Source organism: Boleophthalmus pectinirostris, unplaced genomic scaffold (genome assembly GCF_026225935.1).
Source record: "Boleophthalmus pectinirostris isolate CB_2022bp ecotype Guang Dong unplaced genomic scaffold, ASM2622593v1 HiC_scaffold_16, whole genome shotgun sequence".
Lineage (NCBI taxonomy): Eukaryota > Metazoa > Chordata > Actinopteri > Gobiiformes > Gobiidae > Boleophthalmus > Boleophthalmus pectinirostris.
In genome coordinates, this window is record NW_026571095.1 from 16,632,539 (window position 1) to 16,658,516 (window position 25,978).

General features: G+C 37.7%; 5 protein-coding genes across 8 annotated transcripts; 1 reads left to right on the forward strand and 4 right to left on the reverse strand.

Annotated features, from left to right (window-relative positions):
- Positions 1-1,106: 1,106 nt before the first annotated feature.
- cdc73 (cell division cycle 73, Paf1/RNA polymerase II complex component, homolog (S. cerevisiae)) lies at positions 1,107-13,271 on the reverse strand. The gene is made up of 17 exons (XM_020939506.2): positions 13,105-13,271; positions 12,535-12,640; positions 12,387-12,456; positions 12,236-12,298; positions 12,113-12,165; positions 11,925-12,013; positions 11,635-11,848; positions 7,794-7,892; positions 7,637-7,715; positions 7,495-7,559; positions 3,914-3,971; positions 2,785-2,820; positions 2,589-2,676; positions 2,332-2,493; positions 2,036-2,136; positions 1,789-1,930; positions 1,107-1,658 (listed from the first exon to the last, which is right to left on the reverse strand). The coding sequence occupies exons 1-17, from the start codon at positions 13,233-13,235 to the stop codon at positions 1,622-1,624; spliced, it is 1,593 nt and encodes a 530-aa protein (XP_020795165.1). The 5' UTR covers positions 13,236-13,271; the 3' UTR covers positions 1,107-1,621.
- On the forward strand, positions 4,898-7,489 carry LOC110173489 (beta-1,3-galactosyltransferase 2-like). Of its 2 annotated transcripts, none has more exons than XM_020939507.2 (2): positions 4,898-5,377; positions 5,713-7,489. In XM_020939507.2, the coding sequence occupies exon 2, from the start codon at positions 5,759-5,761 to the stop codon at positions 7,016-7,018; it is 1,260 nt and encodes a 419-aa protein (XP_020795166.2). In that variant the 5' UTR covers positions 4,898-5,377; positions 5,713-5,758; the 3' UTR covers positions 7,019-7,489. The 2 variants fall into 2 exon arrangements, with proteins under 2 accessions (XP_020795166.2, XP_055007675.1); XM_055151700.1 differs by having other exon boundaries at positions 5,024-5,075.
- A 1,398-nt stretch (positions 13,272-14,669) lies between the features above and the next one.
- On the reverse strand, positions 14,670-19,559 carry ro60 (Ro60, Y RNA binding protein). The gene is made up of 9 exons (XM_020939437.2): positions 19,429-19,559; positions 17,485-18,035; positions 17,176-17,396; positions 16,254-16,400; positions 15,913-16,050; positions 15,713-15,829; positions 15,429-15,545; positions 15,203-15,349; positions 14,670-14,959 (listed from the first exon to the last, which is right to left on the reverse strand). Exons 2-9 carry the CDS (start codon positions 18,026-18,028, stop codon positions 14,807-14,809), a joined length of 1,584 nt encoding a protein of 527 aa, XP_020795096.2. The 5' UTR covers positions 18,029-18,035; positions 19,429-19,559; the 3' UTR covers positions 14,670-14,806.
- Positions 19,560-20,165: 606 nt separating this feature from the next.
- LOC110173440 (regulator of G-protein signaling 13-like) lies at positions 20,166-22,474 on the reverse strand. Its single transcript, XM_020939438.2, has 4 exons — positions 22,296-22,474; positions 21,761-21,822; positions 21,515-21,681; positions 20,166-21,425 (listed from the first exon to the last, which is right to left on the reverse strand). Exons 1-4 carry the CDS (start codon positions 22,355-22,357, stop codon positions 21,258-21,260), a joined length of 459 nt encoding a protein of 152 aa, XP_020795097.1. The 5' UTR covers positions 22,358-22,474; the 3' UTR covers positions 20,166-21,257.
- A 1,625-nt stretch (positions 22,475-24,099) lies between these two features.
- Positions 24,100-25,886, reverse strand: rgs1 (regulator of G protein signaling 1). Of its 3 annotated transcripts, none has more exons than XM_055151818.1 (4): positions 25,209-25,886; positions 24,897-24,981; positions 24,653-24,819; positions 24,100-24,581 (listed from the first exon to the last, which is right to left on the reverse strand). In XM_055151818.1, the coding sequence occupies exons 1-4, from the start codon at positions 25,464-25,466 to the stop codon at positions 24,405-24,407; spliced, it is 687 nt and encodes a 228-aa protein (XP_055007793.1). In that variant the 5' UTR covers positions 25,467-25,886; the 3' UTR covers positions 24,100-24,404. The 3 variants fall into 3 exon arrangements, with proteins under 3 accessions (XP_055007793.1, XP_055007794.1, XP_020795212.1); XM_055151819.1 differs by having other exon boundaries at positions 25,132-25,334; XM_020939553.2 differs by having other exon boundaries at positions 24,897-24,976; positions 25,209-25,270.
- Positions 25,887-25,978: the final 92 nt, after the last annotated feature.

Sequence of the window (25,978 nt, forward strand, 5' to 3'; positions counted from 1 at the left end):
GCCATCCTTGTGCCCAGCCTTGTCACCTTCCGTCTGGATTACTGCAATTACCTTCTGTTTAGTCTGCCGCAAAAAACTCTCCATAAACTTCATTTGGTCCAAAACTCAGCTGCCCGCAATATCGCATGCACCTTCTCCATCAACCACATCACACCCATCCTACAACAGCTCCACTGGCTCCCCATCTCACATCACGTTCAATACAAAATCCTGCTCCTTACATTCAAAGCCCTCCATAACCTGGCACCTTGATATCTCTCTGAGCTCCTCCACATTGCCACACCTGCCCGCTCCCTCCATTCCTCCTCCTCGCTCCAGCTCTCTGTTCCCTCTGCCCATCTGATCACCTTCAGTTGCTCTGCTCCTCAGCTCTGGACCACTCTCTCTGCTGACCTCCACAACACTGACTCAGTTCCACATTTCAAATTTAAACTCTAAACACAGACTAGCCTATTCACTCCACCACACCGCCAGACCATAGCTGCACTGTCCCACTTTAGCTGTAGGCGGTATGTTTTTTAATTGTATTTAACTTTATGTTTGTAGTTGTTCATTGAAGGCGACCTTGAGTGTCCAGAAAGGCGCCTAATAAATAAAATGTATTATCTGTCTCTTTCCCCTATCTAGGAGTATGAGATCACATTCTAGAGCCTAACGCACTGTTGAACCTGATCATTGCTATTATTGACTAGACCAAAGAACCTGCAATACAACAGAAATCTGCATTTTATCAATGATAATTTTAGCTGCCTCCATCTATAATAAATACTATTGGTCTATACAGTCGTGATATCAGCAATTGGATCAGTTGGTTAGACAATGGAGGATTGTTTTACCAAGTAGCTGTCTTATTATAAACTCTGCAAATCAGAGCTTTATTTGTCTGCATTCTTCATGGTAGACACTTTTTTCCCCAATGCCCTTCAGCTACAGTTGGAGGGGGGTTATTAACAAGACCCAGAATGGTATAATAATCACAGTAGGTTGCTGAAGTTTCTGCAGTCATGGAATAAATGGATAGTCTGGTTAAAATGTCCATTCTTATTGTTGATCTATAATTTGCTTTGACATAAACTGGATATAAAATTTAGTCAAAAATAAGACAATTATTATTTGAGGCTTTATTGTCAATTTTTATGAAATGGCTTAAAGTGGTACTTTGCACCATTTCACTCTTAGCACAACACCAACAAGAAATATCAGCGAACATGACCATAGTTTGAAGTCAAAACTGAACTAGAACAGCTTTTATTACTCAAAATCAGAGCCCCTTTCTAAAAAATAAACTTATATGAGGAGTCCATAGCCCAAAGAGCTTTGGCTGGTTTTAGTATGTACAATCTGACCATAAACCCAAACTGAAAGGATGATACAACCCTGTTGTTTCTCATGACAGCACAGTTTACACTTTGTCTTTTTTATCATGATGTCTAATCTTGTTTAAACTTTAACATGTATTATATAAAACATTTTGGTATTTTAATTATATGAACATTATATAAAACACAATATTTAATCCTGCACAGTGCATTTGAAGTGTGAGAGATTGGTGGTCACTGTGGCTCATTCAACAGGATCACGCTGGAAGAAAAGTATCAGGAGGACTGCTGCCGACCTGGGCTCAGAACCTGAGATGGGATTTGTGTTTCACCATGTATCTGCAAAAGAAAAAAGCAGGAGCATGAATTATTTCTCCCAATAGATCAGTGTAGTTCTTCAGCCATTCAGACACATTCTATAGTAAACATTCAGATTTAAAGAGATTAAAATCCCAGGTGGCAGCAGTACCTGTCCAGGGTTTCCCAAAAGCGCAGGAAGACTGGCCGGTCCAGATGGCGCCGATGGCGGCTCAGCTCCAGCACAGCCACATCCCACTTCTGCACATTTGGGTCTGTTTTGGCCTCATCATATTTTAAATGAAAAGCTCGAACTAAAGAACACAAAGATTAATTATCTTCTAAGATCACTGCATTTTGCCGATATCATTTACAAATGGACCTAAGTGTTAATGAGGTTTGAGTGGTTTGTTACATACTTTTGGCAAAAATGTCAACAGGGGATCCATCTGGCAGCAGCCAGGGCCAGCCCTTGAACTGCCAGGCAGGACCCTGCACAAATACAGCCACAACTCGATCCCTGTGAAGAGACACAAGCTTAAACCATATATTTCAAATAGTAACATAACCACACAGATAATACCATCACTGCGGTAAGAGTTTGAAAACATGTTGGAAGAACCTTGTATAAAGCCTAGAGAAGCCTGAGTGATAACCACACTGAGCTGACCCAAGTACAAGCACTCTTCAAATCAGAACAGGTTTTATTACTGACCAGTCTTGTGGGGCCAATTTAAGGGGCTGATCAATGACTCTGTAGGGGACAGTGACACTGAGGGTTGTGCCACCCGGTTGGATCTGATCTTTGCGTCTCTGAAGAAGCACCTCATTGTCTCGAGGGATGCCTTGCTTTTTCTTTTCATCTGACGTCACAAACCTGTGACATTCATTGTAGTTTGTTAATTAAATACAATTGATCATTAAAGCATGAATTGTAAATAAATACATGTAAAAACAAACATGTAAACTCACTTGAGATCTTGGAGAAGATCTTTAGCATTGAGCATAGTAATAAGAGATGTGGTAGCAGCAGGGATAATGATTATAGGTGTCCGGGAGCCTAATAATTGTACAGCACAGAAAATTTTGCATGCAAGACAAATGTCTGGATTGTTCAAAACATTATAACAAGAGACAACACTGATGATCAATGGAAAAAGTCCTTTACCTTTTTTCTGGTTGGGGGGTGGTCGAGCTTGTGACACTGTAATGTGAATAAATAAATATTTAAATCACAATACTGTCACATTATAACTATCAAGAGCTTTAGTGTAACAAAATAATTCAGGTAAATCTTTGGCATCAACACACAGCTATGTTTTATCTAGGCCTGTAGAAATACAGCAAGGATAATTATGGAACAAATAGTACGACTGACTTACGGGAGGAAAAAAACTAAACAAATTTCACAACACTGCACAAACTGTGGCTTTACTATTATTAAAAGCCACATGTTTAACTTTCTAGGGAAGAAATACATTTCTTAATGCTCTGTCTGTAGTTCCATGCTGCGCACACACATTTAACCAAGCTCTACTGTCATTGCTACCAGTAGTCCATCAGTTGGATTAACAGTTATATTAACCAGTACCCTGTGTGTTTTTATCCCTGAAAAGAGTAGTTTTATATTTTATTCTTATTATGGTTTAGTCATGACATGCGCTTAAAATGCGTTTAAAACGCATGTCATGACTAAAACATTATAATAAGATGAATTCAGAAATTGAGACAAAACTGGTTTGTTTTTTTGGTTTGAAGGTAAAGATGGTCTGCAAGTCCAGCACAGACAACGTAACCCTGTGACTGCCCCCCTGTGGCACCTGTGTGAATACACATATCTGGTTCTTGGGGCTGTTGTACAGATGACTGAAGAAGTAGATCTCCAAGATGAGGAGGAGGATGAGAGCTCAAAATATGACCTAAAAATGAAACTAAAGATGCAGGTGCACAGCAGACAAACAAAGGGTCCAAGGTAAGGGGTTATTAGGGCATGTGACTGACCCATGAGGCACTGTGGACTGTCATCAGCCATGAGTTCTATACCTCCGCCTCAGCCTCAAACCTATCAATTTCTTCATCTGACACCTTCTCCATACTTCTGCTGTGATGTCCTTTAGTTCCTCCACAAGTTGAGCTCTCATCCTCCTCCCCATCTTAGCTGCAAAGATCCACTCATTTGTGCAACAGCCCAAGGACATCCTCTTTACTTCAGCCTCTACTCATTTAACTCAAAATGATAAATAATAATTTTCATGACAGTAACAAAATGTGCTCATGTTAGTGAACTGTTTTCCAACCTGGGCGAGGGACAGGCTGCAGGGCTGGGGTCTGGGCTTTCCGTGCAGATGCTCCTTCCTGATAAAAAAACAAAAGTTTGTTTTAAGCAATTATTCAAAAAAAAGGAAAATGGAGTCATGTAGTACCAGCAGAGACTGAGGGGGGAGCTATACAGAGTATCTACCTGTATGTCAGAGGCATGTCAAAGATGCCAAATATAAACTGAATCAACATTGTAAAACATTATCAATATATTGTGTGTGGATGTCTCAGAATCAATGCTCCCATGTTAAATAATACTGATCAGCAATGTTACCATTTCATTCTAAACTGATTCATCATTAGGCACTGTCCAATAAGAAAACAATGACACAAGCAGCAAGAGGGCCCAGAGGCTTGAGGGCAGACAATCAGCATTACTGCAGCCGCACCGTCAATGACATCTTATCTGCAGCACAGCAGCACAGCCAGCTGTGCTCCCGTTAAAAAACAAAACAAAAACTCACACCCCAACAGTCAATGGCTATGTCAATGAAAATTAGTGTCTTCCTCCTTGATGCCGACAAACACAGTTTTTAAAAATGTTGCTGTTGAAAGCAACCAAAATGCACTACAGCAACACAGTATTTAAATGGTCTAATGGGTAATTTCCCCCGTCTGGGTGGATGTACAAGCATTTATTCAAGCACTTCTACCGCCAACAGGTTCCAGACACTATTAAACTAGAGCACTGACATGGCAGGCAGATAAATGGAACTTCTTTCTAATAAACATAAATAATCAGGCCTTAAGTGGGTAATCTGAGAATGTGGCAACACCTCTCCAATTCCAGCAGCATAGCAGATTGAGATAAGCTTGAATGCTTCTGATGGAGAGAGTGGGTGTGAATACAAATGGGTCAGCTCGAAGCCCCCCCCTTCCCTGCTGCTGTTGCGCGGCAGAGGCAGCGTGACGTGGTAACGGGGAGTGCGCACTGCCACAAAGCCCCAAGCCACATCGTCTCTCCTCCCCCCACTCACACCCGCTCGTTCGGACGCAGTGAAGAAGCAGCAGAATACAAGGCTGAAAAGAGGCATGGCATTAGAAGAAAAATAATGGATGGGGGAAATGCGGCATTGAAAAATGAGGAGCGCAGACATTGAGAAACTGGATACAAGCCAGGATCATTAAGATTTCTGAAGGGTATGGCTGTGAGAATAACTTCAAGACAAACCTCAGTATTTTTCCTTCAGTCAGATGTAGCAGCAAAGCTGTTAGCATACATCCTTGGACGCATTGCAGCCTGCTCAACATACAAATACAGCTCTGCACGGTTTCATTTTTATGGGTTACATCGCAGTTTGCTTCCTGTCAAAGTGACTGTTCAGCCGCTATCCGTTAAAAAGGAAATTGATGCCAACTGAAGCTGTTGTATCTTAGTTTCAATCATTGAAAAAAAGAGCAACATGTGTAATGCCTACTTCAAAGCAACAAGAGCAAATCAGGTGGGTTTGAGGCAACTATCACTGGTAATAGCAACAGAACTGGCTGTGTGCCAGAGTTGCTGTGATGTAGACAGTGGGCCATTTTCAGTGACACAGCTCAAAAGCAGCTTCACGTCAGAGCTTCAGATGCCTGACAAACCACTCTTTGTGTCGATGGGGTCCTTCAAGAGGGTAGAGTGTAACACTATATATAAAGTAAATAAGTGAAAGAACACCAGTCTGAGGAACCAAGTATGGCAACAGCTACAGTATATATTGCATTTGACATTTTCAATGACTTTGTTTTGAAGAATGAAATGGCATAGGAGAAATAATATTCTTTTTTATATTTTCAGGAAACATCAGGGATCCCTGTGGTTTGCCCTGCAGCACGATAAGTGAATGAAGAGCTGTGCTGAAGTCATGCAGTGGAGACGCAGACACTGCTGCACACATGCAGCTAAACTTCTCTATCTTCTCTCCTTGTTGGGATTATTGATCTTTCTAGTACACCAGGTGTGGCTCCCACAGCTCATAGGTTTGCCATGGTGGAGGGGACATCCTGTGGTCTTTGGAGGAGAGAAGCTTGAGTCAACCAAAGCCAAATCAAACTTGAGCTCCAAACGTAGCACGTGGCACTTTGTTATAATCCCGCAGCCAACCATTAATGTGGACAACTCCTCACATGAGAACATAGGCCTCTCATCTCTTCAGGAAGAGCCCGCTCCGCACTCACTGACTGCCAACGGCACACAAACTGAGCCGCAAGAACTGATGTCAGATGGGCCTTTTGATTACATCATAAATGAACAAAACAAGTGCTCAGAGGGGACACTTGTCCCATTTCTGGTGTTGCTGATAGCTACTGAGGCTCGCCAGGTAGAGGCGAGAAATGCTATTCGACAGACATGGGGAAATGAGAGTGTTGCTCCTGCTTTGGGCTTCATACGCTTGTTTTTGTTGGGAAAAAATGAAGGTGAGCTGGGGCTTGTACAGCAGAAGATGCTGGAGTCAGAGAGTCGAAGGCATCATGATATTATTCAACAAAACTTTCTAGACTCATATAAAAACTTGACTGTTAAAACAATGATGGGAATAAACTGGGTATCAAAATATTGTCCACATGCTGCATATGTGATGAAGACAGACAGCGACATGTTTGTCAACACAGAATATCTCATACAGAAATTACTTAGACCAGACCTGACACACAGAACAAATTATTTTACAGGGAATAACATGAGAGGCTTTGCACCAAATCGAAACAAAAACAGTAAATGGTACATGCCTCCAGAATCCTACCCAGGCAACAAATACCCCACGTTCTGTTCTGGAACAGGCTATGTCTTCTCTGGAGACCTGGCAAGGAAGATCTACAAAGTGTCGCTAAACATCCGCTATCTACATCTGGAAGATGTGTATGTAGGAGTCTGTCTAGCTGAGCTCGGCATTGAACCCACACCTCCCCCAAATGAGTTCTTATTCAACCACTGGAGAGTTTCTTACTCAAGCTGCAAGTACAGCCACCTGATAACCTCACATGGATTTCATCCAAATGAGCTACTGAAATACTGGCATCACCTGCAAAGCAACAAACACAACGCCTGCATCAATGCCCTGAAGGAAAGGATGAGTCGGACACACTCCAAAAGACTGCACTAAAACAAACTAAACTGAACTCCAAATATGGCTTGATTGTGCATTTACAGGTTTGTGTTCAATAGTATATTATATAAACTGTTATACACAGAAATCATTTAGTGAAATTTTATACAACTGCATAGTTGGAGTTTTAATGTACATCCAAAAAATGTGCAATAAATGGGAGAATGAGATAGTGTGTTCAATAAAATACTTAATACCAATTTACGATTACTGTCACCATTAACAAAAACAAAAAATACTAACACTACTATCAAAACTACATATTCATTTGCAGATTAGGGATGCTGGATAAAAAAAAATAAAACTTAAAGACCAATTTGGATCTTCCCTGAATAGTTTGAGAGAAATCTTGATCTATTAATAGAACTAGTTCAAAGCCACGTGGATAGAATAAAGAAACCATTACACTGTGTTTATATTTATAATTGCATTGTACGGTATAAAAAGGTTCTTATCATTCACTTGAGACTCACCGTCACCGACTTCAGGGTCATGCCGTGGTAAGTACCCATGGTATCAATTTTAAACCCCTCAGTTTCTAAACAAATGTAGAAAAACAACAATTAAGAAAACCTGGTAAGAGTACTATTCAAATCAGCTAAAAGTTCACCTCACCTTCTTTTCCTTTGAAGCGCTCCTGGTCGTATCTATTGTAGGCTGCTGGGACTGGTTGTTTATTTCTAATAGAAGAATCCTGAAATTGAAATAATTTAAAAGTAATTAATGGTAATAATAACAGTATCTTTTGTAAAATTATCCTTTTGGTTCTCACCACTTGTGGGGCGTTTGGTGCAGGTCTCTGCTCTGGAGCACGACCTTCTTCCCTGGCTTTAACTGACTGAAGGATGGCAAAGATGTTCTTGGAGAAATTCTGAAATTTAAGAAATACATGTTAATTCAGTTGTTTTTGTTTGTTTATTTTAATTTATTGCCTTTAATACCACATGGCAGATAAAAGATTAAAAGATTAAAATCACACCAATGCATTTCGGCCCTTCAGCCTTCATTAGAGCAAACTCGAGATGGACATCACAGTGCAGTTTTAAAGTAATAAGTGTAGGTCACATGTTCAGTGGGCTGGCCCACTGTCCCCTGGTGCATGATGGGACATGTAGGCTGAACAGATTTTAGTTACAAGCTATTTAAGTTCAAATATAATACAAGATATAAAAAGTACAAATACCAACAACCAATACATAGAAAGATACATAGTACAGTATATAAACATATATAGTGCAAAAATTAAAAAGTGCTACAGAAATAGCTATAATTTGTATAATATATTAGAGGGCTAGTCTTAAAGAGTTTCATGGAGACAAAGATGTAAAACAGGAACTGATTACACATTTAAAGCTTGTGGTTTTAAAGGGCGAGGGAGAAATCTAGCTCTCCACTGAGTCCTGGAAACTGGGTGGCCTTGAGAGTGTAGCTCCAGTAGGACTCTCTCTGTAATAGTTTTTTTCAGTCTATATCCTCCACTTATTGTTTCTTTAATATGTTCGATTGCACAGATTTTTAGGCTTTTACAGCTGCCATGGTTGGCTTCTTTGTAATGCATGGCCATAGGATACAGGGGGTTACAGGTCCTTATAGCCTGTTTGTGCTCAGCCAGTCTATTTTTTAGTTTGCATTTTGCATGCCTATGTAAAAATGACCACATGGGCATTTGAGTCTGGATACTATATGAGCGGTGTTACAATTAATGAATGTCCTAATATCAAAACTTTGACCTGATGTAATGTCCATGAACGAGCTAGTCTGTTGTACATGCTCACAACAGGTACAGTTACCACACCCGTAGCAGCCAGCCTTAATGTCCAGCCATGTCTTTTGTTTCAATGGAGGGAGATAACTGTTCACCAGTCTATCACTGAGTGTAGGGGCTTTTCTAAAGCTGATGTTAAGAGTCTCTGGGAGAGCATGTCTTAGATTGCTGTCACTTCTTGATATACTTCAGTTCTGTTTGATTATTTGTTTGACTCTGTTTGATTCAGTGCCATATTCAGTTATAAAGTACACTTGATTAGAACTCACATTTTCCTGAGTCAATAATTCTTCTCTATTAAGACTTTTGGTTTAAATTGTAGGCTGACGATACAGTGCTATCTGTGTAGCCTCTGTTTTTCAATCTACAGCTCATCTTGGGCATTTTTTTCAAAGTTAGATTCAGTGTCTACAGTAGTCTCTGACACTGACCATAAGCGACATTCTGAAGCAACCATGCGGGGTGAAAGCTGTCTGCTTTTAAAATTGTATTTTGATCAGTTAATTTTCTGAAAAATGTACAATGGTAATATAGACAATATATAAATATTTAAATCCAGGAAATGTTTTTCTGATAAGGAATAGTCTAGGCTGAGTTTAATATTGACATTTGGATTATACAAGTATGAGTGAAACTGTAAAAGTTCTTGTTCAGACCCAGATCACAATAGCAGAACATCATCAATGTAACGACCCCACCACAACATTTTATCCCGAAGACTGTTCAGATTAGAAATCACATAGTTCTCTTCCCAAAAGACCATGTACAGATTTGCATAACTGGGTGCAAATCATGTTCCCATTGCTGTGCTTTTTTGTTGTTTATATAATTGCTGCTGAAAGAGAAAGATGTCATTTCTCAATGTCCATTCTGTTAGTTTTAATATAAATCCAGCAGGGGGCATTGTCTCTAGAGTCCTCTTTTCTAGGTAATGTTCCAGTGCCATTAGTCTATCTTTGTCACCAATGTTAGTGTATAATGATTCTACATCCATAGTTGCAAGATATCCTCCTCCAATGTTCTTAATCAGGTTCAGTTTATTTAACACTTGAGTACTGTCTTGGATAAAGGCAGGCAAACTATTGACAAAAGGTTTAATATGAAAATATGTATTTAAGCCAACGGTTCTGTAAGTGATTCAATCCCACTAATTATGGGCCTCCCTGGTCGGTTTTCTATAATTTTATGTACCTTTGGGAGCATACAGAATGATGGAATAAGTGGGTTTGTTTTACACCTTTGTCTCCATGAAACTGTAAACTGTAACACTTTTGAATTTTTGCAATATATATATTTTTATACTGTGTATCTTTTTATACTATGTATATTTCTATATATTGGTTGTTGAGATTTGTACTTTTTATAACTTGTATTATATTTGAATTTCAATGGCTTGTAAGTAAAAATCCATTCAGCCTGCATGCCCACTGTGAACATGTGACCTACACTTATTTCTTAAAATCTGCTCTGTGATATCCATCTCGAGTTTGCCCTGTGAAGGCCAAAGGGCCAAAACATGTTGGCGTGATTTTAACTTTATCTGCCATGTGGTATTAAAGGCTTTTAATTATTTTGTACTTTTTGAGTGCCTCAGTTTTTTCCTACTTTGTATTAGTGGCTATGATGTGTTGGCCTGAGGGGCAGATGGTGCAGATTGGCAGCTTTGCTTCCATCAAGTGTACCCCAAGAGCTGCTGTGGTTACAGAAATAAGCTTACCAGCACCAGGTGTGGAGTGAACAAACAATGAACTTTTCCTTTTACAAAATGACGTACATCTTAAACATTGATATTTTTTCCTCAGCAGAGGCATACCTGAACTAGACCCCAAGATTCACTTGTATTGCTGCCATCTGGTGGCTAAACACTAAAATAGGCTGGTGAAATTAAACTTTATTGATCCACAAGGGAAATTATTTGGAAACAGTAGCTCACATAATATATAATGTCATATATTATATAAAAATATATAATAATGTATTAATAGCTAATAAAAATAAATAAATTCAGCGTGATTTTGGCCTGCCACAATAACATTTTAAAGCACTAATAATATATTATTATATATATATATATATATATATATATATATATATATATATATATATATATATATATATATATATATATATATATATATATATATATATATATATATATATATATATATATAGTGTATATATAATTTATATAAATGTGTATATATAATTAATATATTACACACACACACACACATCTATATGAAACTACTTTATACCATGGACACAAATCAGGACAATCCCAGTAAATCCATTTTTTAAAGAGACAGTATAATTAAGAAGCCTGAGCTGCAAAAAAATAAATAGTAGAATGAACCGATAAGCCATAGCAGTCATTTATTCAACCCTCTAAATTCAAATGTTATCATAATACATAAAAATGGCTAAAATCTCCCCCATTATTGCAAAGAAAAAATAACCACAATAAAAACTGAGCCCAAAAATATATTGTTCCATCAGTCATGTATTGAATGATAAGTCAATATTGTAATTACTGTGACAGGCCTAGCTTGATTATGCCTGATTATTACAAAAAGTGTATAATTTATTAGCAAATCTTGATTATGTTAACTCTGAAGTACACTCCATGTGCTTGTAGGGGTTTCAGTGCTTGAAAAAGCTGGAGCAGTTAGGAACTAACTAGATAAACCACAATTTATTAATCTTTGTTCTCTTAAATTTTAAAATTGCGACATACTTTTAAAATAAATAAATAATAATCAAGATTTCTATGATGAAAAAAATAATATTTCCATAATAAGTCCAATACTTCTTATTAAAAGTTAAACTATAGTAACAGATGTACACAAACCTTGCCAGTGCTCTGTAGAATGGTTGTCCTGGTCCTCCAGACCCTCTCTCTGCTCACGATATCCCTGGTGACATCCACCTCTGCATCTACAAAGCTTCTCTGCTTCAGGGTAATGTCATCATCCAGATCAGTTTTGATGGTGGAACGCTTCTTGGCCATGATCTTGGCTTTGATGGCTGCGATTTTCTCCACAGACATGGCTTCAGACAATGATCTGGAAAACATTATTGAATAATTTAGATTCTACTTTATACAGTACATTTATATGGATAAATAAGCAGTATTCATACCTGATCTGGTCTGTCTGTACAATGCCTTCCTTATGTCCCTCAAGACGAGCTGCCAAGCGCTCTTTGTCCAGACGTACTCGCTCTTCATCCTTGGAACATAAAAAATGTACAAAAAAAATTGTCCTGATTTCCTGATGATCAATCCTAAAACATACCAAAAGATTAGCCATATTACTACAATTCTTTACCTCAATTCTAGGTTTTTTTGTTTCAGAAGATACTTCATCTGCTGCTCTTTTTACTGTAAAAAAGAAAATGCTCATCATCACTGCTCACAAACATACATCATCAATAGCTAAAAAAAAAATTACCTTGTGTTGGCCTTTGCAAACCAATTTCTATGGGTGCACTTCTGTCAATACTTGTCGATGTAGCTGGAAAAAATAAAATAAAATACAGGTATTTGCATGTATGCCTGTTAAGAAGACATGAACTGCACAACTTTCAGAGTAAAGAACTTACAGCTTTCGCCATTGAGATAGGACAGTAAGCCCTTTCTATCAGGTCGCCTAACAACAGGAATATTCTCAGTCTATAAAAGATGATTGTTACTGGTTATGTTTTAGGCTTAGAAACAGTTGTCCTTTCAGTGACAGTAAATATGACTTACGGCAGCTCTCCGCACATATGACGGGTGAGGAAGATGCACATTGTTGAGTAAGAATAAGATTGAGTCCAAAGTATAATATTCTTTTGGTTGTCCCTCTTTACCGGTTCTGGAGAGAAGAACATAAGGGGAACAAAGTGCAACAGAATTTCATCAAGCAACATGACAACCAAATAACTAAGACAGCTGGGAACATCTAAACGGCCAGTTCTGACTTTTGCTAGAATATAGCAGGAGATAATGAGACAAAACTTTATAAAATCCACTTAAAACCCACGATCTTGGGATGATAAACTTTACTTGCAGATTTCACTGCAACTTTAAATATTGATTTTTAATCTGATAATAGAATGATTTTAAATCAACATGCACAATGGCTTGCATTAAGTGTCTGTCTGATAATATGTAATGTCCAACAGAGATTCTGTCAAATACACAACAATTCTCAACTTCGTAGCTCAACTGCGCAGAGTTGTTTGGCTTGCATACAACGCAGTCGTTCTTCCAATACAGCTTGTAGGCTAACTGGTAAGGCTAACCAAATACATTCATATTTGAAAAAAAACGACTCACCCCCAAATTATGTAGTTGGTCTTAACATTTTTCGGCCACGAAAATTCTCCAAATATAACTTCATCTCCTTTGGCGACGATCTCCTTTTTCTGGATGTTATACTGACGGAGAACGCTCAGCACGTCCGCCATCTTCACTTGTCTTGTGGTGTGTTTGAGAGGACCCCAGTTAACAACATGGTGTGACCTGTAAAGTGCCTGTCCGTATTTCAACAAGACCCCTGAACGTTTGCAGATCTATGACTTGACCATGAGACCGAGTGCGAATCGCGGTCAAGGGTTCGTTTGATTAAGCAATAAAGTCTACATCTGCATTTAAGTTTTTCATTATTTAATAGAAAATAAGTCACGCTGTTAAGTAGTAGGCTAGTCTGGAAATGAAAATGCTTTTCCATTTTCTTTTTCCAGGTTTGAATACATAACGTTATTCAACTTTCTTATGTCATTGCTCTTAGCCTACATCTGGCTTCCAAAAGGCTACATTTAATAAAATGCTGGAAAATAATGAGAAAAGTAATGGCTTTATTAACTTAATGCCAACACACGATTCTTATACAAGTGTTTTCAAACTGGCCTGTATACTGAGGATTCTCTGGCACTTTAAACTTATTTTAGATGAATTGCTTAAATTTCATGTAGCCTATACATTGGTAATACATTAAATATCGACATCAAAGAGAGACTAACCCTGGTGATAGGCTACTTTACTTGATGTGAAAAGTTTGTTTAAAAAACAAACAAACAAACAAACAAACCAGTAGCTCTCAATCAATGCATAGTCAATGACAACGCACACATGCCAAAATGTAGATTACAAGGTAACAAAGCAATGTTGAGAGAAAAAAAATAAATCTTGTATGCAAATAAGTTCAGGCTTAAAACCAATTTTTGAAAATTGTGAAATGGATAGATTGTATAAACAACAGCAAAGTACTGCTATAAAGACATTTGGCCGATGGTATTCAGGAGAAATAAAGAAAACCATAAAATTTTTAAAAGCATGACACTGTTGAACTATATCTATAGATGCAAATGCAGATTAGTTTTGATGCAGCAAAACAACGCTGTACATTTAGTAGATAGTAGCCTACATTTCTGACCAGTTCTGTTGATTGACCTAACACACCATATATCAACTGTCATATTCATACTACAAATACAGAAAAAAGAAAAAAAAAACTATAAGATTGCTATATCGCCACTCTGTCACCACTACAAAAAATGTTTGGCCAGGGATTGACCATGCTTTGGGCCAGTGCTGTTGCCAAAGCTAATGCCAAGACCAATACACAGAAAAAAATAAAATACCAACACCATTTGTACTTGTTTGTATGATACATTTTTTTGGAACTGCTCAAGCCAATTGAGGACATTTAGTAGGGTTTTGAAGTGCATTCTTTATTGCAAAAAGTGTCTAACTATTCTGCTAGCTAGAGTATCAATACCTACAGTTTGGCATTGAGCAAAAGTACTGATACATTCATATTCGCACATTTCAAGCTGAAACTCTCAATTGAGTTTGAGAACACATTTCCTGTTAGAAAAAACATTGAAACTACATTTCAGTAGTGGTCCAGCCCGCTGGAAACCTTTATTTATTAATGTAATATTATTGATTAAATGAGTAAATACAGCCTACTGAGTTACCCATACATTTAAAAGGGCCACTTTGGTCCATTTTTTTCTCTAAATGACGACAAGTGCTAAATGAAACCCTGGGCCATGTTCCGAATTAGTGTTATTGCACCAAGGTCAAATCCACAGATGCTGAGGACACCACGGTCAGGCGTATCAGTAACAGCATGTCCAATGGATGTTAGCCCACACATCACAAACTTTGAGAAGGTCCCCATTTTCTATTTTCAGGAACAAGAAAAGGAAAAAGTTAGTGTACTGTTTTTCAAAGTTGTCTTGAGTTGAATCTAGTTGTGATATGCTAAATTTGAGAAATTATTCTGTACAACTAATTAGGAATTAGGACTAATAGGAATTATGTAGAAAAAAAGCAGGCCTAGAAGATAAGTTTTACATAGTATAGACCTGGGCTAAGACCAGAGCTGGACTAAATTACTGACACAGGAGAATGGGAAATAACATACTTGTCTGTACTTTGTTAGAGCTTCCACTGGGCTAGCCCTAAAAGCCCAAATTGGGTTGTTGGTCAATATAATAAAAACATCAACAGCTTTTTTGAGTTCTGTGGCCCAGGCCATTGGGAGGGTGCAGTCTGTACTCTCACTTGGGGTCTGAAACATTTCAATTATGTAAGTCAAACTCCAAGTATTTCATGCATTTATTAACTTGATCAATAACTTGATGTTTTACCTTTACTAGTTCAGCTGTTACTTGCTCTAGTGTCATGCCTGCTGCCACAGAGCATGGTATCAGGGATCCACCAGAGTAGGCCAGAACCTGTGTATTTGCCTCTGTTGATGCAAAAACCTTGGGGGAAAAAGGTGCATTTTATTTTTTTTTTTACTTTTTTTTTGTCCTGTACTGATGTAGAGCAATAAAATATGCACACATTAATCTTTGAAACAGAAGTGACTATGGGCTTAAAAAGTAAAAGAAATAAAAACAGTACATCGCATAACAAAAAAAGTTTGTACCATGGTAATTGCAGCTGCAGCTACAGCAGTGCTCACAGATGTCCCTGGGACAATACTGCTCAAGGACGTGCTAATATCCACAGCAATCACAAAGTTCTTATCCAAAGGTTCCAAATACTGAAAATAATAACACAGTTTGAACACTGTTGTTACAATAAAAATGTCCAATTCTCCATTACTGTATAATCAAAAACATGTACCGTAAAACTTTTATAAAATGCAGAGTCCATGGCATGGACAATGTTGCTGTCTATTTCCCATTTTGTTTTACCTTGATAGCCTTGTCCTTTTTTATAATTTTCTAAAGCCACAAGGATACTGAAAGGATGGATTCGGGCCTGTTGGGCAAACATATATTAAGAAAAACATAACACATTTCCATCAGGTTTATAGTACAGGTCAGAGCCTTTTAGGGCAACTACAATTAGCTTCATTACTTCTAATTCCACTTTGCTTAAGTACAAGTGAATACTGAAGCACAACTACTTGTACTATTGTATATCTAATAAATGCAATTATAAAAAAACATAACAGGCCTTACTTTTTTAAGGACTGCGTCAGACTGGATACGGTCACAAACTGCCTGTGTTTCAGAGCTTCCTGGCTCAAGAATTCTTTTTGCTGTCATTTTTCCTAAACGTTTCATCAATGACTGAAGAGGCATCTCCTTCAACAAAGCTTTCCATACCTGTGACCAAAGGAGAAAATAACACCTACTGTAAATTAAACATAAATTAAAAAAAGCTAAACTGAAACAGAAAAGTTGTTTTTAATATATAATTAAATACTTGTTTCTGTATAGATTCTGTGCACCTGACTGGGCAACAGGTACATAGGAGAGGCACTTAGCTGAAAACAGTTAAGAAGACTCCTGCACAGGATCTCACGCTTGGTTCAAGCAAGTAAGTTAAGGGACTGCCCCCTTGCTCCCCCCTTTTAGAGCACAGTCGTAATATACAAATACAAAAACATATCTATACCAATGCTTGTATGTCTATATCATATTTTATCCATAGACTGTATAAAAGAAGTGTGGCGTCACCCATAGCGCTCAGCGCCGCTCAAATGAGTCTTGCAATGCTAACGCAGAGAATCTGGAGCCAGGCTCTATTTTATGATTAGGATTTTTTTGAGGGACAAAATAGCAGAAAAAAAAATTCTAGGATCATGTAGAGTGAGTTAGTACGAACATTTAAAAAAATTACGAGGCTCACTGCAGCAGTTACAGAGAGAGCGGCGACAAGATCCTAATGTAAGTCAATTAGAGTCAGGGTCAGGAGGTGCCGGAAGAGCCTCCTGGCGAACTTCCTATTTGGCATGCGGCTGCTAGTGTGTTAGCTACGTCCACTCATACATACGGTCTATGATACTATCCCATTTGTCCCATCAAAGTGTATCATTAGCATTTGCACCAACTGGAAGGAATGCAGAAACCAAAAATATAGATACATTTTTACACTTACATGTTTGGACTTTAAATGGTGGGTCAGCAGCTGTTCCCTCTCTAATGCATGCTCCTCTATCATAGTGATGACTTCTGTCTCATCACTGCTGTGCTTGACTTTCTCCACCATTTCCAGATAGGACAGGACTTCCAGCACCTCCTCAGGATTCTCTCTGTCAGCATATTCAGCTTTAACTTCTTTCCACCCTTTCATTATATATTTGCAAACCAATGCAACGCCTGAAAACATGTCACATGTCAAGAAAAAGTTACAGAAAGCAGTAAAAGTGTTTAGAAACATTTGCTGTAGAATAACCTGGACACTAACCATCATTTGCTGGTTTGGTATGGGACAGCTTAAGGAGATCCTGATGAGACCAGCCATTTTGTTGTTTACATCTTGCAACGGATGCTGCCAGATTCATAGGATTTTGTTCATTATACCAGTTAGAGACAGCTTTTCTAAGGGCACGCCCCCAAATTCCACTTTTTGTGTCCTTAAGTTCCTTCTTATATTGCATGAACTCAAACAAATACACAGGATCCTGGCAAACTTCCTTTAATGCTTTGAATGCGGCCTGCCTCGTCTTTACATCAGAGTGTTGTGTGCACACTGCCAGTGCAAAAAGACAAGGACCCATAGAGACAATTCTCCCCTCCTGACTGTACCTGGCGATGATCTCCACCACCTCAGCTCCTTTGCCATCCTCCAGCAGAGCCAGTAGAGCCTCTGCACTTTCCCTGCTCACCTGCACCTCCTCTCTAGCTGTGTAAATATCCCCCTCTGATCCATAACACAGAAACCGGCAGAGTCGGGCCTTGTCGTCCACCTCCCATGGGTGGGCCTTCACATTGTGGTTGGTCTTCTCCATTGCAAATCTAAAGATAAGATAAAGGTAAAGTGAAATTTATTGTCAACTCCACCATGTAACAGACATTACACAGGGGGATCAAAATTGGGTTTCCCAAGAACTGCAGTTAAAAGCCTAAAACACACACACATACCACACACATAGATATGAAATGTACGTAGATATCAATAATAAATAAAATAAATAATAAAACGCAATATAGAGACAGACAGACAGACAAGGACATATACATTTTGATACCTGACATAGATTTTATTAGTTACATTATGTATCATGTATCATCATCATAGTACATTATGATCAAATTAATGTACATGATGTGTGTGATATCTTATGTAATATGTATGTATTCATGATGGACTTGAAAGCCTACATGCACAAAGAGACTAATGAATGCATTGCTTTTACAGTAAACCATAGGACTACTTGTTTCTTTTGTGTAATTTGTTGTTCTTAATTTTTTTTCTTCAAAATAAATACATACGTACGTACGTACATACATACATCCAAAGTATTGTTTTGTTTCATGTACATGTTTAACACACAGACCCTGCATATTTAGGCTGTGTTCTTCTCTTAAATGGAAAACACTCTGGCCCAGTCTTGTGATGTCTTGTGGTAATACAGAAAGTGCTCCACTGTGTTTTAAACACCATACACCTCCACTAGAATCTTTAGGATAATTGTACCCCTGGTATTGTCCATCTATACTGAACAAAAGCTGTTAAGTTGAAAACAACGACGTGATATCATGAGATCACAAGGTGGAAAAGCGCATTTTAAACTTTGGAGATGTAGACATACTAATAAAGGATTACTCAAACTCAAATAGAATTCCGGGTATGTTTTTGAGCACATTTTAACATGGTTTAAAGCTCACAAGCATCAGTTTGGTGTTATATAGGACCTTTAAAACATAGACCATGACTGAGTGTATCGAGGCATTTGCAACCACTTGCGGTTAGCTTTATACAGTGACAGAAATAGTTGAGCGGATTAGAGGCATCGATGATGCACATGCCACAAACTCATCTCAGCTCAAGTGAAATGAGCGGTCTGCAAAATGATTTCCCCATGGCCACATCACGAATCAAATCAGTGCTAGCTTGACCGAGTTTGCTGCCAACTAGTTGGCTATGATATAGATGATTTGGTAGTTTTATAGACTCTTACCCTGAAGAATTAATATCACAAATATGTTTTCTCAATGGAATGGAATTATGGAATTATGTGGCGTAAAGAAATCCAAGCTATTTGTTTGCATACTTGAAGAAGGATTTAAGATCCAACTAAGTTACACTAAAGTACCAGTTTACACGTAAACGAATAATACTGACGGCGGGTTGGTTTTTAAAATAATAACGCATTAAAAAACAACAACAACAACAACAATAACTTACCTAAATACCACCGGAGAAAACAATGAAGTTAAATGAGAAAGGCCTCCTCCCGGACGGTGGTCACTGGTCAGCAGAGGCAGAGGCGCAGTGCATGTTGGGATACAGGGCTGGTGTGGTGCTCTACTCTGCTTCTCCTCTAGATGACAGTATTTAACAAGGCGTTCGCTCATGATTCGAGGATGTAAAACAATACAGTCTAAGGATATAACTTTCCTTTGCTAATTGGTGAATTATAGTGACAATAAATTACTTTTATAGTTTATGATGTTTTACCAGAGCATTCTGCTGACTCCAAAAGTCAAAAATACAATGAATCCATCTTTTCCCCATATGAACTTAAAATGATATTTCTTGCTGTATATGCCAAAGTGAATGGAAAAACTGTGGACTGTAGATGTAATGCAATCTAGGAGAGAGAATAAAAGAAAACGCAAATAGCCTATAGTCTTCATTTAGTGCCATCACATTTGTCTGTGTAAATAAGGCACAAACCAAATGAAATCATTGAAAATTCAATTCAAGAGAAGGCTACAAGAGGTGGCCAAGTCTGAATGCTCAAATAAAGCATATTCTGTTCATTTTATTTTTGTGCAAGCTGTGTTTGGTCCTTTTTGATTGGGTTTAAGAGTGTAACCTAAAGAACAAATTACACTGTTGTCAAAGACGGGAAAAGGGGGAAATTATTTGGACACAGTAGCTCACATCATAATATAATATAATAACAAAGAGAAAACATGTAAATTGTAAATAATAAATTTAATAAATTCTAAATAAGTAGCAAAAAGATAGTGAGAGACAGGTGTCAAATAAGACATAATTATGTAAATGTATATGTACAAGTCAAAATAAAATAGAAAAATAAGTAATAAAATATAAAATCTCAGCTATATACAAAAAGGTCATAGGAAGACAATGCAAAAATGATATGATTATTGACTGGACATAGGGTTAAAGAGTTAAGACTTCATTTGATGGTCCCTTGCTGTAGGTTATTGATCTAGAGAGCTATTATGTTTTGTATGGTTCCTCAGGGGTGGTTAAATCCATTACTTTGAGCATTTGGACTTGAGTGAGTTTGGGGTCAGACTGTGATGACTGGTCACAGTTTTAAACTCCAGCTCTAGACCTTCTTCAGTGTATCAGTCTCAGTTTTTATCAGTGTAACAGGTGATGCACACATGTTTGGCTCTATAAGCTCTGTGGTCTCTCTGCTCAGAAAAAACGTATCAATGTTTTATGTGTACGCTGCTAAAGCATGGGTGATTCACTAGTCATGACAAAATAACATGACCACTAACCAACAACAATATGCTTGCTCTTTAACATATTTTGAACAAAGTAACAGTTGCCTTAAAAAAGAAAGCTGTGCAATAAATTCTTCTGCAAAACTGAATTTACATTTTGGACATTTGTAATTAAATTATCATATAGGCTAATCAATAGGGTCAGCTGGCTCTCGCCCCATCTAAGAGTATGATATCATCTTTCTTTCTAAAATCGGAAAACGACCAATAAAACATTCACCAACTTCTTGATTGTTTGTGTAATACCCTCTCTGAAAGTAATGTTTTCATTTCAATCCTAACTGTTTAATGCATTTAGCTTAGCAAGAACACAACATAACCATGTTCACATTTCCTCTGTAAACAAACACCTGCCTAATCACAATATGAAAATGCAAATATTGTGCAAATGTTGCTTCACATTTTGGCCAAAACTCCAAGTCAGTTTAGATATTTACACAGGTGACTTTTTTATGCTAAAAAGTTCCATAGATTTTCCCTTTGTGCAGTATTTACATTATTGTCCTCATTTCACTTCACTGACAGTTATGCAGGTTCAATGAGAGCTCTGTAAAGGCTTGACCTGAGGAAGCGTGGGTATGAGTCCTTTTCCATTAAACCAAATACTATTTTCTGTGCTTCGTCAAAACAGGTGGTTAGGGGCTCTGCAATATTTTTGCATATTGTCTCTCGTGTTTTCTGGTCAATGTTGATCTGTAAGGAAAATGAAGACGAAACAGTAATGTATTAAAAGTGAACACACACATGAACTGGTCATTAATATAGATGAGTGATATTAGTACCTCTTTTGGAGCTTCAACTTGAATGTAGCGCTTGAAGATCTTTCTTGCTCGGGATGACATCCTGTAAGATGATTTTATTTTTTTATAGTCCTCACACACCAACCAAAACTCAATATTTTCGTCGCTGTACTCAGACTTTAGGAAGGCTTGGAAGATCTTTAGCCCATCTAGGTAACAGAAAGCACTGGTTTTGGTCATAAATCATTTGAATGTGTTGTGCAGTCACTTTGTATAAGATTAACTTACATTTGGATGCTAGAAGTTTTTCTAGTGAATGTGACCACTGGGACAGATCCTCAAAACAAAGCCTGGAACAGGTTTAATAAAGCTTTAAACTTGTAGAGCAATACTTTATAATAACAAACACATTTTCATTATTTCATTAAGAATGACTTAGTTTTACTTAACTACTTCATTAAGGGCCCGGGATTGGTTACGCTATTAATTAAGTAGTTACTAAGCCTGAATTATCCCTAATATAGAATTTGTGAAGTAAATTTTAGTTGATAATTTTGTAAGTGTTACAAAGCATAGTTTGTACCCAAAGTAGTTTTACAGAAAATCAAAACAGTAAATTAAAGCTATATTTCAAATAACAATGAAAACATATATCAGAAATAAAAAATATAAATAATTACACTACAGTGGAAAGAGAAGAGTGCAGGCACAATCATTTCAAGCTTAGATTCAAACTCTGTCAGAGCAGAGGCCTGTCTCAGAACTTCAGGAAGCAAACAAGGTAACATAAACATCACCCGTTAATTCATACAAAAAATATTACCTGGCTTTCTTTATCTTTCTGTTCAAAATCTGTGTCCCCCAAACCGGACTGGAGCTGGACATGGCTTCAGTGGTCTGCCCAACACCAAATGTCTATCTGTGGCAGTAATGGAACTTAAATATGCAGAAACTGAAATGAAGTTGGTATGCGGTGTCATGGTATCATTTTAAGCTAACCACAGAAAAAGAGGAAGTTGTGCTGACGTATGCAGCTGTACATTTGTTTAGATGTCAAAATGCAAATGGGCCAGTGGAGTTTTTGTCAATGTTAAATACTTCTTATTTTTTATTTAACAGTGAAATTGTAAGTTAAGCTTTCTTTAAAAGTACAGGAAACAGCTGCTCTAGATAAGCATAGTGGATTCAGTACAGAGTAGACTAGCAGCAACATTTTCCAGTTTAGGAAATTACAACAGTTTCTATCTGCTACTATATTTTCCAAATATTTTAAATACAAAGTAACATGAGTATGTTTGTATGTATGTATGTATGTGCGTGTGTGTGTGTGTGTGTACGTATGTATGGTTGACACTCTCTTTGGTAAATTAAGTTTTTAATGATGATAACCTTCCAAACTTTTCTTCTACAACATAAAAGACAATTGATATAAGAATTGATCACATAAATAAATAAATAAATAAATAAATAAATAAATAAATCCTCTAAACAGCAGTTGAGGAGCCATAGTCACGTTCAATAGCATCTGTAGTTTTCATTCATAACCGCTGGGGCACTGCAGCAGTTTGAACCACACAGAGGTGAATGTAGTGCGTTGTCAAAAGCAGAGGAAGTTGTGGCAGAGTCGTCTGTATTTGCAATAACCAATCAAACACAAAATGACCTGTACAGTCGGCAGCAGTGACATGCACATCATGTAAAAGGAAGTAAGGGCTGTTTTATTACTTTGAATCTCATTTGAATAAAACATTATGCTCTATGTGAGTCTCTGCTCTCATCTAGATTTGAATACAGTGAAACTGCTGGAAGAAGAAAATACCATCTGGACATCCTTTTCTGGGAATAAACCATAGGGTTACATAACAATAATATGTAGTTGCTGTATATGTTTTGAATCCAGTTTGGAAAATTATGCTTGAGGAAAAACTAAGGTTGTGCCTTTGTTGGGCCTTTAGATCGAGTTCCTATTTTAACAGGTTTCTCTTTCTGTACTTTTTTACTTTATAACCTGAGCTCTTCTCTACTTTAAAAAGGAGCTACAGTCACATCCATACTTAAGATGCCAGTGCATATAGATGACACATATACACTTTTTATTATGTTCTCCAGAGTCCACTCAGATTCTGAACTAGCACTGATTAATGATTGACTGCACTTGAGGATTCAGATCATAGATACTGCTTTTAATTTTAAACCTATTTTACCTTTATTTTATTTTATGGAACTGGCAACCCAAATGTGAGGCTCTTTTTGCTTTGTGATCGTGCTGTGAACCAAAACACCACATTCTAACATTTAACCAACTTGGTCCTCATGTCCAAGGTTTTTGTAAATCAACATTACAACTGTTATCAGCACAACAATGTTTGATTTGTACCACATATCTGGGAAAACAGGTAAGTCATGGTTATGAAATCTGGACAACAAATTCTGCATGCCCATTTAACTGTTCCCAACAATGTTTGACTAGTGAATTACCTCTGCTGCCCCCTAGGGTTTATGGGACAAACTAAACCCAAAATCCAAGAGTTATTTGCATGACATTCAAAAAGAACCACACCCACTGCGTTACATTGACAACAATGACAACATGATACATGCTTAACAATACACTCGTTTATTTAATAATTTGTAAAATATTAATTTTTCAGAGATATAAGAGAAGTTATAGTTATAGTCTTCAATCAAAGGTGTAGATAATACTTTACAAACAGAAATGATCCTGTATAGGGGGAATAATTATACAGTACAACATACAAATTCCACTGAAGTGTTGGGTGTCTGTCTACTGAGTCACACTACATGGAGTTGTATGGCATAAACCTGTTATCCACACTGGAATAAAAGGGTGCTACAGCAGAATAGGCGAAGGCAGAAGTACAGGAAAACTCATGCTGACTGTTAATATTTAGCCGGCTCTTGTTTGAAACAGTCACCTGGATTCATTTCTCCTCAGCAGTCCCTGATAGATGTCAGATTTGAGGAAGCGTGGGTAGCAATCCCGGGCCATCAGACTGTACACCAGTTTCTGAGCTGTGTCGAATGAATTCAAGGTGGGCTGTGAGATGTTTTTGCCTATGCTTTCCCTGGTGCCCCAATCTATGTTGATCTGAAATTAGAACAATTATGATGAATTTTACTGATTTTAAAAATATATATATCATTATGTAAATATCTTACCTGTCGGGGCGCTTCTGTCTGCACAAACTCTGAGTAAATCCGGTTGGCCGAGGATATCATTTCTGGTGCTGATTTAATTTTTTTGTAATCTTCACATGCAAGCCAAAACAGTATATTCTCCTCGCTGTACTCCGATTTCAGAAACTGTTGGAAAGCTATCTGTCCAGCTATGAAACAAACGCAATAGTCTTGAAAAGTCATGTTTTTAATATATGGTTTGTGTTAGGGCGTGCTTATTTCTTACCTTTACAGCCCAAGACTTTGTCAACTGACTCACTCCAACTCTCAACATCTTCAAGTGGATCCTTGGGAAAGCAACACAACCTACCCTTGAAAAGAGCAGTAGTATCACTAGCTCAGTTCCTCAACATAACAAGACCGTAAGAAAAAGTAAACCAAGCCAATCACATTATGGTATTAATAGTCTGTTTGAGTAATTTTCTTCCATTTACTGATAAAATAGTGCAATATTAACTTACAGTGAACTCCTTTGAGAATTTCCACATGGCTGCTCAAAATGGTAAAGGGCCCAATAATCAAAGATGTAGAAACTCACTTTATTGCCATCTTCGTGTTCCTCTACGAAGGGAGAAGGACTAAAAGATCCCGCCAGTCTGAAGATGGAGTTGTGATTGTTTGGAAATGAGTCAGAGTCAAGTGACAGAGCAAATCTAAATGAGCCCCTCTGGCCCTCCCCAACATCGATGGAATATATGGAAATTTGTATGCAAAGACCTGGTGCTACAGAGACAGGGCATCCTCCCAACCCTGACACACCCAGAGACACGCGTGCAGTGATTTGAGCTGACCTCATCTAATAAACAGTAAAGAGGTCTAATTCAAGTTTATACACCAATACCCCAACTTCTTTGGACCTACTGCAGGCCACATCCTGCCTAATAGCCCATTATAGAGCAGAACAACACAGACATTCACTCTCCTTTTCAGATTCTCTCAACATATCAAGACCACACCTGATCAGGTGTGGCCTTTGGACTTTGCATGTTTAACCATGTTTGGATGGGTTTCCTCTGGTTTCCCCCATCAACTCGAAATGGATATAACCCTTGAGCTCGGTAAAGCCACAACGTCAACTAACCACAATGCTGAATCCAGATCTGAAGACTGGTCCAAGTACTTACTGCACCCTCTGCCCTCACCTGGTTACCATAAGGTGCTTGTAGCGGTGTAGCACCAAACTCAAATAATATAAATCATCTCGGTGGGCCCACAGTAGTAATAATAATAATAATAATGATGATGATGATAATAATAATAATAATAATAATAATAATAATAATAATAATAATAATAATAATATTATTA

Coding starts and splice junctions, on each gene's coding strand:
- LOC110173489 (XM_020939507.2), top strand. CDS start 5,759: ATGAAGAGCTGTGCTGAAGTCATGCAGTGGAGACGCAGACACTGCTGC.
- cdc73 (XM_020939506.2), bottom strand. CDS start 13,235: ATGGCGGACGTGCTGAGCGTTCTCCGTCAGTATAACATCCAGAAAAAG. Junction 7,560..7,636: donor GCGCTTCAAAGGAAAAGAAG/GTGAGGTGAACT, acceptor ACATTTGTTTAG/AAACTGAGGGGTTTAAAATT. Junction 1,659..1,788: donor TTTTGGGAAACCCTGGACAG/GTACTGCTGCCA, acceptor TTTCTTTTGCAG/ATACATGGTGAAACACAAAT.
- ro60 (XM_020939437.2), bottom strand. CDS start 18,028: ATGGAGAAGACCAACCACAATGTGAAGGCCCACCCATGGGAGGTGGAC. Junction 16,401..17,175: donor ACCATTTAAAGTCCAAACAT/GTAAGTGTAAAA, acceptor CTTTGGTCACAG/GTATGGAAAGCTTTGTTGAA. Junction 15,350..15,428: donor TAACAGCTGAACTAGTAAAG/GTAAAACATCAA, acceptor GAAATGTTTCAG/ACCCCAAGTGAGAGTACAGA.
- LOC110173440 (XM_020939438.2), bottom strand. CDS start 22,357: ATGTCCAGCTCCAGTCCGGTTTGGGGGACACAGATTTTGAACAGAAAG. Junction 21,682..21,760: donor AAAACTTCTAGCATCCAAAT/GTAAGTTAATCT, acceptor TCTGTTACCTAG/ATGGGCTAAAGATCTTCCAA. Junction 21,426..21,514: donor AAGTTGAAGCTCCAAAAGAG/GTACTAATATCA, acceptor TTTTCCTTACAG/ATCAACATTGACCAGAAAAC.
- rgs1 (XM_055151818.1), bottom strand. CDS start 25,466: ATGAGGTCAGCTCAAATCACTGCACGCGTGTCTCTGGGTGTGTCAGGG. Junction 24,820..24,896: donor CAAAGTCTTGGGCTGTAAAG/GTAAGAAATAAG, acceptor TTTGTTTCATAG/CTGGACAGATAGCTTTCCAA. Junction 24,582..24,652: donor AGACAGAAGCGCCCCGACAG/GTAAGATATTTA, acceptor TTCTAATTTCAG/ATCAACATAGATTGGGGCAC.